Genomic DNA, 12,506 nt, shown 5'->3' with positions numbered 1-12,506 from the left:
AGAAGTTACAACTCCCGTTATATACCTATGTATGTATATTATTGTATACGTGTAGGAGGTATACGTAGCTGTGTTGTGTGTACGACACCATGTACAAAATGAGATTGGAATTGCTTTAGGAAATGCGAATCCAAAAGTTTTCAATATTTCTTTTTTCTTTCTTCTCAAATTTTTTTTTTTTTTTTCTGCCTCTCGCGTTACACGATGTTTACAGAGGTACAAAAGGGGAAGTATGTAAAACTCATTTGATCAAGGCAGCTCTGCACGTAGCAGAATTTTTAGAATATATGGATATAAACGACACGTACGATGTGCTCTTTGTTACGAATGGCGCTGTACAGTCAGCTTTCGAAAAACGTTCGATTGAAAGCTCCCCTATTCGTTACTAAGGAATTTTGAGAAAAAAAAAAAAGAAAGAAGACCAACCAATGAGTAGATGAAAATTTGTTTGAAAAACTCTCGAGAATATTCTGGAAATTGATTGAGGCCCGATTATTAGCGACGCTCCCGCAACTCGCAACTTGATCAAACCGGCTCCTCTCCGTAACTATGGAAACAGTTTCAATTCCTCCTCTTAGAGGGGTTTCCTTAATTTTCCTTCTGCTTTTTCCCTTTGTCCTCGTCTGTCATATAGATCCGGAAAACAAAAACACTCGAAAAATCAACTAGGCGTCGTAACTGTACCTGCACAAATGTACCCGAAAAAATAGTTTTTTAATCATTCAATTTCATACATGCTTTATCTCCCGGTCCAAGGAGTTTGGAAAAAAAATGTGATTCTCTTGCTTGACCATAGCTTGAGTAGGTGAAAAATTCTTCAATAGTCTTTCAAATTTTGCTATTAATTAGGCATTGAATTATCGGACGGCTTGATTTCAGTTAAAAAAATTGTTCGGCGGCAAGGGGGACATCGGGGAATAATTAGAGGGATTAATTCCGATCGTCATTTGTTTGAAAATACATTCGTGCCGTGCTTCGGAGGATCCCCAGCAGGATTAACGTCGACATGATCACTCCATTACAATTTAAGCTACACTAGGGACAGGAACGAACGAACGAACGAACGAACGAATACCAGTCGTGCTAAAAGTATCAAAGAAGAAACGCGGAGAACATGGTTCCCTATACATATATATACGAACAGATTTATCCGACGAATTTCAGCTCACATATATACCTCAGTGTACGTATATACTATAATATATCTAGAACGCCGCTAGGGGTTGAATGCAGCGGACGAGAAGGACGCGCAATAAGAGAAGAAAAACAGAGATGGTTGAAAATGTCGCGGTGGCGCGACGGAGACGGAACGTAGCGAAGGGCGAAGGACGAAGGGTGGATAAAACGTGCGAGGGGGAAGAGTTTTTGGTCGATGGCAACGCGGCGGTCGGGCGCAAAGGCGCCGAAATTACGAAAAAGGCGCCAAGCAACAGCGGGAACAGCAGACGTAGCCTCCACCCCGAAGGGAGAGGAGGAGCCGGCTCTGTAGTCTGGTTCGGAAAAATAGGGTAAGAAGAAGGGCAACGCTCTCCCTTTCATTTTCGCTTCCCTTCGCCGTGGGGCGCGGTGTAGCAGCGGCTCCCGCTGTATAGGTATATATATATATATATATATTTAAGGGCAAAATTTATGCCAACTTAGTAACCATTGCAATCGATAAGGGCTTGGCTTTTCGAGCGATTTGCGCGAGTGCTGCTAACGTCGCACAGCGGCGGTGTGTACGGGGTGTGAGAACCGGGAGATGTTGCCTGTGAACTTACTAAATTAGAAGCTGTACGGTCAGATCCGGCTGGCCAGCATGGGTGGGAACTAACCTCGGTTGCTTCTGGGTAATACGCTATCCTGTTTAACTAGAGATACACAATTATGTAACGGCTAATTGTAAGTGCCACCCACCCTTACCTCGGATGCAACTGCATTATTGCTACGTGATACGTCAGTGCTGCAAAGATGTGTACGACGGTTCTTCGCTTTCCGGAGACTCAATTGATTTCGAAGGGTAACACGAGTGTGTAACGGTAACCATCGGAAGGGCGTAACCCGCAAAAATATTGGCAAAGTAGATACTCGAAAAACCGAAGATCAAACAGAATTAAAAAAAAACGAGTATACCACGGTCCGCGAGTAAAAAGTTTACCTTGTGCTCTTCTGATATTTACCCTTCGATATTATCGACGATAATCGATAAAGGTATCATCCTTTCGGAGAGGATAACGTACTTGCTTAATCGAATGGAAAAAAAAAAAATAAAAAAAAATAGGCGGCGAGATCGTACGGTACACACAGTGGTGTAGAAATGTGAAGTGACTTTGAGAATAATAAAAGTCACACACGTCGTACACATTCGAATGTTCCCTTTTATCAGAAATGAAAAGACGAAAAAAGACGAAAAAAGATCAAAGAAATTGCATCGAACAAATTTGGCATACTCTGTCGAAGTATAGGCAAATGATGACGATTGTTGGTTGCTGTATGACGGATTTCGAATATCCGAATCTGAGTGAAGAGTGAAGTATCGCCGGATGGAATATAAGTGTGAAAAGTAGATGCGATAGGTCCGCGCTCGGCACTCGGCAGGGGCATAATAAAGATGGAGGTACAGCAACCACCTCGCGCGACACAAAGTAATGGGGCTTCAACTCAACTCTGCACGTGGGGGGTTTCTTCGGCGGTGCGACACGACGCCGGCGGAACGTTGCAGTTGTGTATACCTACCTACCTACCTACCGTTGCCGGTAGCGTATGAATTGCCCCGGTATATAACCAATGGGTTTCAGAGTGAGCGTACATAAATAACGTACTAGACAAGAAAGCCGAATTATCATTACAACGGGGCGAAAAGATTTCGATATCGATCATTTTGAAAAGGATACATTTCCTGGAAGAAGTCTAGATGCGGTGGTTGGAGTATGTCTAACGCAGAGAGTACCTGAAACAGAAATTAATAAAACATCCGATAAACATTGGTCACATTGATTCCAGAAATTACGTCCAATGAAAACAGTCATTGCAATTGAATTTTTCAAAGTAATTTTCATCCAATAAATCCACTCTTCGACTTCGACTAATTCCTCCTGAAGATTTAAAGAATCTACAGTTCGCACAGAAATCAACACCACGTAAAGGTAAACGGAATATCTGAGAATATGATTAACAAATCCACGAATGTGAGATTAGTGGTTAATTCGGAAAGTAAATGACGAAGCCGAAAGACGACGACGCGAGTTATACTTCGGTATTAGTAGTACAATGCTTTGCGACAACCCCCCGAGCTGGAGAGAAAACAATTTGGTTTTGTTATCTCGAACGACGTTTCAAGGATCGCAAACACCTTTCGTTTGTACGTGTATAAATCGCATATATGTATATAGAAATACGCGATGAGCGAAGAACAACAGCGCGACGGTAGCGACATGTCGTTGGCTAAAGTTGGGTACGTAATTCAGGTAACCTGTGTCAACAGCGTAGCTGCCACTGCAAACGTTAGCTTTAATTACAGATTCTCACGAGGACATGCGAGAGCTTCTCTCGTTTCCTTTCCGCACTCTCTCGTCTCATTCTCTGCAACGAATCTACGTACGTACATACGAATGCGCACGGTTACCCGCATTTTTCATCTACGCTATCGAAAAAAATCCAACAAAATTTCGCAACGCATACAGGGTGAGTCGGTACAAACGAAGAGAGGGGGAGGAGCCTCGTTCGGTTTTATTGACCAGTCAACGCGCCGCGCCCGAGGAAAACTGGGAAGAATGAGATCGCGGCGCTCAATGAACGAGGTCGAGCGCATATCCGGCGAATCAAGCTCCTCCCAATCTCGGAGATTGGAAAAACTCACCCTGTATATATAACCGAACGAGTGTATCCCTCTTCGCGCGACATTTTCACTCGCGCTGGACGCACACGTGACTCAACACTTTTTCGTCAAACCGCAATATTGCTACCCCGCAGCTTTTTCCTTTTTGCGAGAAACAAAACGAAAAAGTAAAAAGGACCCCTCAAAAGCCACGTTGCACCTCATCCTCTTTCCACTCGTTGAATGTTGCATAGGGTATTTCCGCATTTAGATGCGCAATGGAATTCAGAGTGTCCATTTTTCTACGTATTTGTGGGTACGATAAAATTTATCAGTATAATATACTCACGTTTTCATGTTTGAAGAAGCACAACATCTTGAGTTCTCTAAACACACGTTTGCTGCTCACGAGGCTTTGAAAGACGTTCGGTAATTTTTTAAGCGCCACCCTACGTCCGTCTCTGGGATCAGTGACAGCCCTGTAACAAATAAACAAAAAATAATAATCTAAAGAATAAGCATATATAATCCACAGAAGACTCTATAATACAATGACCGTTATCAACGCGTAATATGGGTACTTTATACTTTGCGCACGATATTGTTCATGTTCAAACAATTGTGTAAACGCCCGATATACTTGACGTCATTATCAAGGTCGTTTTAAGGGTGCCACGTAAGCAGATTACGCAACAAGCGCTATTCGGAGTGAAAGAGAGGAAAGTAGGAAGAATGAAAATGAAAGGGTGAATGGGAGGGACGTGCACAGTCCAAGTATCTTTGAAATAAAAACAAATAAAAAATCGCCAATAACAAGGTTAACAGTTAATTACTTTTCAGTTCACTATAGGTATGTTTATGCAATTCAATATGGGAGGAAGCGTCAAATTGTTAGCATCAGTTTGCTTCGATTATCATATAATCGGTATTATATAGAATCGATTGAGCTTTTGCTTACCGGAACAAAAAATACAAGGTTCCGTACGAAAAGCCGAAGTTGACCTTCACCTGGCCTTGGCGACGCCGCCTAGGTCAAATCGGATTTCGCCGTCTACTTTTCCCTATCCAAACCCACGGCTTTTGGCGGCAAATTTGTTTTCCTCTATTTGAACATTTTTCAAAAAAAAAAAAAACCTTCCAGATGAGATCGAAACGGACCAGCTCATCGGGCGAGTGAGGTAGAGGCGCACGTGACAAGTCGCACGTTCGTTTCGTGCAATCCGGCAGTTCCTCTATCGACTGTAAGTGGGAACGTTACAACAACCTACGCAGTTTCATACCTCGTACCGCACACTACCTCTCTGGATGTGTTATACCACCTGAGCGGAGTGCTCGCGTGCGTCAAAAGCACATGTCAAGCCTCGAGACCGGCGAAGACGAGGTTTTGTCCGCACGCGTGGCCTGATAACCCCGTACACACTTGCTCATGAAATTATCCCTGTAAAATTGCGAAGGTAACCAGGGCTGGGTCGTACCTCGATTCATAACGCGAATTAATCGATTCCGAAAACAAAAAAATGAAAGCAAAATGAAAAACTAATTATTATCTTCAATTCGAGGATGTTTTTTTTTTTTTTTTTCTCTTTTTTATCTTCGTTTTTTCGGGGTTTATTAATCTCGATCGATGATATCGTGACGTTGCGCGTATCGCCGCAGTTAACACGCACTCGTATAACTGTATAAATTTTAGTCCGCGGATCCATCGGAGTGTATCAATCGCGGCGACTATGGGGGCCACCTGGACCCTACACACCACCGACGCCTCGTAATGAACGTAGAACGGTTAATGGCAAAAATAATCACCACTCACATATCCCACACGCGGAAATTCCAATTTGCGAATAAAATCGATTGTTTGATGCGGTCCCGTCAAATTTACAAACTGATTTCAATTAGTATTCCGGCCAACTAGTGTTAACAACTGCGATAACCAATACCTATGCGTACGTATTAGTGCGCGTTATTACTGTCATATACCATATGTGTGTTCACCACGACATACGAACGGTCGTTGAACGCCGCGTCAGAAGCGTTACGAAAAAAACGAATGAAAATAAATCATCGTTCTCCGAATGTGCATATCAAAAACGGAATACATTTGTATTCCAGATAGACCCGCAAATGAATCATATAATAACAAGTACACGGTCATCGCTCAAAGAGTCACAACGTAAGAAGATGAATCGTTCGAAAAATTGGTGTTTGAAAATCTAAACCATGGACCACAATGGATATATACGTTATTATAATAAAGTGAGTGTGTCATTCGAGACGGGCGATTGAATTGAACGGGGAAAAAAAAAGAAAAGAGGAAAGGCAAGTTTCGGGTTGACCGAAATTCTTTTTCAAGATTGTGTACCCACGTAACGTATACATATATTTCCCAGAAGTCTGATGCATTTGACACGGGATAAAGGTAGGGGTACGTAATGCCATGGATATCCATATCAATGGGCACGGATCATATAATGAAACGAATGAATAGAAATCCTCGGCATTGAATTTTATTTAAAAAAAAAAAAAAATATATACTTTGAGTATACAGCGTCGGTTTCACGGTATTCAAAAAGCACATCGTCTACAGCTTGTCTATGTATAATAAATTGTTCCTAGTGGGAGTTTCATCCCTTCTTGTTTGGAACGGTACGCAGTTATCGATCTTGAAAGGAAAAACATAGTGTCAAAATATTTTTTCACTCATTGTACGAGATGAAACTTGGACTTTCGACGAAAAATTTCGTACAGAGTCCGCTCTGGTTCGAATCTCGATATACGGGAGCTGCAACTGTTCCGACTATTAATTACGTGACACGAGCATCGAAAAACCGTGTCAAAAGCGATTCGAAATTGAACGCGTCGAAGCGAGAACACCTTGGTACCTCCGGCGCGGAAATACACCGATATTTATTATTGGTGAAACTTGAAACTTCGCAACGTACAGTTTGCGGCAAACCGGAAACGGTGGGTGAGTGAATATAAGATCGTGTGAAAATTATAAGACGTATCCGCACGGCGCGTAGCTTTCTTGGTTCAGATTCTACAGAAATGAAAGGCGTGCAATAGCGAACAAATCGACTCCTACGTCATACACGCATGAAAATTGAATTCAACCAGGCGTGTTATCGTCCGTTCTTCGATTTAACACCACCCAGTGTTCGTTCTTAATAATCAATTCATTTTTTTTGCAAACCGTTCAATTTCCAAGACTATATTCGGTAGCAAAGTACCGTATAATAATAAATACATATGATACGTATGGAAGACGAAGACAAGACGGGCGCGTCTGCGAAGTGTGTCGCGACCTGAATAACCATTTCTCGCCACAACGGTTACAAAGGTTCTTCGTGGGAGGATAAAAGATGTGGGCACGGTAGGTAGACAGATAGCGCGGATCACAACCAACCTATGTAGCTATGTAATGTAATGTAACGTAATACATTATAGTATAGGAAGACTTGCAGGCGACAACATTGCGACACGATCGTGTGATGCATATTCAGGGTTTCCTTACAAAACCCCGTTGTACGTCTCATTGCGGAGACATATTCGCGATTCTGTATAGTTGCAGTAACTCTGTGTACCCACATTAGTCCGTGTCGCATTTTTGAAAAAAAAAAAAAAAACATCCTCCCGAAATCTCAAAAATTGTTCTTGCGCATAAGGGAGTCCCCCTTTTACCATTTAGAATACATTGAAAAAAAATCGCTTTTTAATTTTCAAAATAACTATATGCAAAAAATGTTTTTTCGAATTTTTATTCTTGTAGGAAAGTAACCCTCTATGGGCCGAATTTTTTTTCGGTATATGTAATAAGGATACACGAAGCTCGGTATTAAGCGTGTAATCTTTTTTCCACCATCTTCTTTTATTTTTTATTCGTTTTATTGCTCGTCCACGACTGCACAGCGCGGCGGCAGCTGCCCAAGAATCACCTGTAAGACCACCTGTCACCTGATGTGCGAAGAGCAGGCGTTCCAGTAATTTATAAATGCGATTCACCGTTTACACGGGAACTATACGCAACTGCATTAATTTATATCTCATTCATAACTAGCCGGATTTTGTAGAAATTGTACAATTTTCATAACTTATGCACAAACATTCCTGCAGTCGTATACTTCTTATTCGGTAACCAGCGTACTAAAACTTCGACCTTTTTTTGCTTCATTTTTTCATTTTACGTTTTTCTTTCGTTTCGAAAGTAGTTGAAAACGTGATTTACCGCATCAAGTTATTAATCAAACGGATTGGTTTGTAATTTTTTATTTCTATTTATTTCCCCCTTTTTCATCTTCATTCTTTCTTATTAATTTTTCCCTTAGCCAGTATCGGTGAGTTAAGAAACTTTGCTCTTCGCTATATTAAGTAAATATATATATATATATAACGTAAAAGTTTTTTATACGTATCTGTACACGAATGTAATTCGTAGTTTTTATCTTCGTTAACAGATGAACTTGTATTCAGCCAATTGAATTAACCTGACGTTTGCAGGATACGTTGATTACAATTTGCGGTCAATTAATAACGCGCGATGCGTACCCATCGCGCGACGTATTGCGATGAAGAAAAAAAATAAATAAATAAATCAAAAAACCAAAGAAAAAAAGCGTTGAATATTTCCCCTCTCGATTTTTGAGAGCACTTTCTCCTCCTCGATTCGCGATCAAAGCGCGATGATCATATTAATAAATTCATCCGCGAAAAATGCGTTGAAATCGAGGGGTAAAAAATAAAAGTTCAATAAACCCTCGGTGCTAGGGTCATATTTTTTTGGTTACACAAAATGACTGAACATCGTAATGAGAAAAGGAGAGACGAAATTGCCGCCAATTTTCAACATATACGTAAGCTCGAACGACGTACCCTTCACGTACCTCTTCACAAACGCAGAATTCCCCGTACCATTTTCCTGACTTTATCTTACCGGCAATTTATGTTTCTGCTCATTTATCGGCATAACATGTTGAGTTGATGAATTTATAACAGGGGACGGAAAGAATGAACGAATGAATGAATAAGTGAAAATTGAGGAAATCCGAAGGGAATGGGTCAGAGGACGGAAGAGGTGCCACGTCTGCAGTTGGAATACATGCGATGAGAAAATATATTATGTATAGTAAAAACGTGTGTATCTGCATAGGTGTATATGAGGTAGTAGGTACGATGATACCAACCCAGCCTAACCAACCTTCCGACGTTATTACGGGAAATGCAGGGAACGTAGCATGGGAGGATGAGAAGAAGGAGGTGGGCTGCAGCCAACCGGCACGTACGGAATCCAAATGAGAAGTGGAAGTGAGTTTTCGTCCTTCCGTGTTTCTAACGCGCCTACGGTCGCCCATCCCTTGACAATATATAATATACATACGGTCATATATCATACATACGAGGTAATCAATCGCGGAATACAAAAAGGGTTGAATGAAAATTTCATAAGAATCCAACGATGAAACAGAAGATCGGATTATCTACGTTATTCCACTGATTATTTAATCGAAGAAAAAACTTCTACGAATTAGGAACGGAAACTCATTTTTTTCTAATTTTTTTCTTTTTTTTACAGATTTCTCTTTCAATTAGTCAGACCAAATCTATTTAATCCCTACACTTTTATCGAAGACTTATTTACTAGGTTAATCCCAACCAAGGTGAACTTTTCAACCTTGTCCTCATATAACAGATGATTTGCAATGAATTTATACTCGATATCGCATACCTTTTTTATTCTATTTTTGTCAAAATATCGATAAAAATTTCGAAGAGATTTCTGAATTGTCGAGGCTCGTGTCGATCACACTAAATTTTAGTGCATGAAAAAAAAGAGAAGAAGAAATGCGAAAAAAAACCGCTGCATTCAAGGTAAATTTCTCATAGAACTAAAGCTTACGCTCCCTTCCGAAGCTTTTGTCTGCGGTCAAGGATCGCTCAAGCTTTTGCATTATATATAAAACAGTGCACGACGTTTGTTCTTCCGAAGGCTTTCTCGTTAGCCTACTACTACTCGGAGCGACAATTTTTCATTTTTATTTTTTTCCCTCGCTTTCATTATTTTTTTTTTCTTTTTTCTTTTTTTTTTCTTTTTTCCTTTCACCGTACACTTTTTTATTCAGTTTACAAACAGCTGTAACGTAAGCTCATTGCACCTCGCGCGCTCAAACTGTAGCCATAGCTGTAGCCTCTGGATGGATCGAGGCAGGAGATATACGGCCGGTCTGAAATCACCCTTACCTTAGGTAGGATATATAGACGCATTCTTCCTACCTTTTCTCCCCCCACTTCTATAAAGTATCGCACCGCGAGTAATTTAATCTGTCGCAATTTAAAGAAATACCCCCCTGGCAATTCTCGTGCGCTCGGACTTTTTGAGATAAAAAAAAAATACCTCCGCAACGCACCGCGGGTTTTACAGGGTGACAAATGTCCTTCTCATTATAATAATTGTTACTTTTATTATCGATATCATTTGCTTTGCTTTGATTCCTTTTCTTTCACCCAAATGTCGCCTCGGTTTTATTTCCTATCTCAACGCGAAAATTTGAAAAAATAAAACGATTTTTTCGGGTTCATAATTCTGCACTTATTGCACAGGAAATAGTTTCACGCTGCGAGTGATTTGAAGGGTTGATAACACGTGTTATATGTTTGGCGGAACGTGTTTGTTTTTTTTTCTTTCTTTGTAATCGCTCATTTGGTTGAACTGCAAACATACCACAGCGTTTCGTTTGGTATACTTTTCGTCAAGGTCAGAAGTCGGCTGACCGCAATCGTCGTTGACAATTTGATACGATATTGGCGTACTCTGCGCCGTTCCGAAATATAATTTTGCTCGTGTCGCAGAGCATATCTGCATTATGAATTTTTTTTCAACGCAGTTTTAATTTCGCAGATCATTAAACGTTTCTTCAAATTTTGGACGTCAAATTTTTCGGTATATAAATATTTCAAGCCGATAAGATCAAAATCGTTGATGCGGGGGGAGGTAAAAGAGGGTTGAATTAGTCAGGGTACATTGCATATATTACACACATTGTATATAAATCTTATACATATATATATATAACATAAGAATCGTGCGCGGTAAAATTAATATTTAATAAGGTCACCCCGGCCATCCGGGTCAGAGGTGGCGATAAACCGAGGCGATACGCGTAGATTCGAGATCGGACTTGAAATAAGTGACTCTGCAGAAACCACAGGCCCGAAAATTGTCCGACATTACGGTGTGAGGTACACATATACTAGACCAATCTGGAGTAAGTTTATTTTTTTATTTACCTATTTTTTATTTTCATCCTGTGAAAAGTTACAGTAATGCATAAACTTCATAAATATAATGTTGCAAAATTGTGGATAAGTTTCGCGCTGTTTCTCTTTGATATTTTACTTCAAAAATCGAAAATAAAGAGCCTCGACCGATTCCCGCACACATCAAGGGACAAGGATCAACTTTTAAAGCGGAACTTGAAGACCAAAATATCGATCACGAGATATCGCCTGCACCCTTTGCGATTTCCGCAATTTTGTTTCTCTCGCCACGGGGACGATTGGAATGGAAAGATTTCATTCGCGAATTCTACTGCCACCACACATCGAACGGAGTGGTTTCTTTTTTATTTTTTGCACGGATTATAACGACCGTGATTATGGTTGTTTGTCGCGAGTAGGTTAGTCGTCGCTCTCCGTTCTGCTCGGCTCTGCTCCGTGCCGCTTTGGCGGTTTACGGGGATTGGTCTCTTCCGCACGTGTCAGTGGGTACGGGTAATCACGGGCACGTGACACGTTACTTCGGCCGCTTTCGTATCCGTGCGTCATTAGGGGGTCTAACTACTGTTAAATAGTTAGTCAGTGCCCTATAGAGTGGATAGGGAGGTCATTACAGAACTTGTTAGCCTAGTTGGCCTTCGACGACTATCGTATATATGTCGGTGGTAGTCCGCCTCGTACAACCACACTCGACTTATACTTAGAAGTCGTGACCCATAACCACGAGCACCAAAGGAGCAAAAGTGCCGGGGGGATCCCCGATCCACGACTAACGAGTTTATTTTTGTTTTTTTCCCGTCGAACCGAGAAAAAAATCCAGAAACAAAATAAGAATCGCAGGCACTCGGAGAACCCTTGAATATTATCATACGTTACCCACATCGTTCCTAAAATTCCGCTCACCGATGACGATGATATTTGCGACGATTACTCGCGTTATATATACGTACCTGAAACAGAAAGAGAGAAGAAAAGGTTTTATAACAAACGGTTGAAAACGAGTCGAGTTGAAGTAATCTGTACAATTCATCGCGCCCTCTCTTTTTCACCCTTGTTGTTTGTATCGAATGTTTTAGTTTCATTTGAAATCGAGGAGGTGTAATACGGTCATGAGCAGTTCGACTATCGGCGACGTATTACACAGGACGAGCAGGTTTTATCGAGGAAGTCGGTGAAAGAGGTGAAAAAAAAAATGTGGCGTTATCGTTGCGGGTGTTTAATTTTGAGGAAACGGTACCGGAGTTTCGTATGTACATATAGCTGTGCACTTGTAAGTATTTTCACACCTTCATCTTTCTCTTGCGCATCCAGACTGAGAAAAGGGAGAAAAAGAATGAGGAAAAATGAAAACTGAAAAAGTGCAGAACAATCAATACTCTTCCCCGTGCACTGCTGCCGCTGCTTCTCTTGCTTCTGCTGCTGCTGCTGCTGCGTTCTTTCAATC

The 12,506-nt window shown here is 41.0% G+C and overlaps 1 protein-coding gene across 2 annotated transcripts in view; it reads right to left on the bottom strand.

Annotated features, from left to right (window-relative positions):
- LOC105690664 (serine/threonine-protein kinase NLK) overlaps window positions 1-12,506 on the bottom strand; it is an 85,103-nt gene that overhangs the window by 36,077 nt on the left and 36,520 nt on the right. For both annotated transcript variants that reach the window (XR_002305928.2, XM_012408677.3), the window contains exons 2-3: window positions 4,146-4,275; window positions 2,874-2,929 (exon numbers count right to left, since the gene is read on the bottom strand). Coding sequence is in view for 1 of the 2 variants with exons in the window: in XM_012408677.3 (XP_012264100.1) it covers window positions 2,874-2,929; window positions 4,146-4,275 (186 nt within the window). In the remaining variant the exon portion in view is untranslated. The remainder of the gene's footprint in view (window positions 1-2,873; window positions 2,930-4,145; window positions 4,276-12,506) is intronic.

Source organism: Athalia rosae, chromosome 3 (genome assembly GCF_917208135.1).
Source record: "Athalia rosae chromosome 3, iyAthRosa1.1, whole genome shotgun sequence".
Lineage (NCBI taxonomy): Eukaryota > Metazoa > Arthropoda > Insecta > Hymenoptera > Athaliidae > Athalia > Athalia rosae.
The sequence above is the reverse complement of the archived record's forward strand: the minus strand, read 5'-3'. Positions and strand labels throughout refer to the sequence as shown.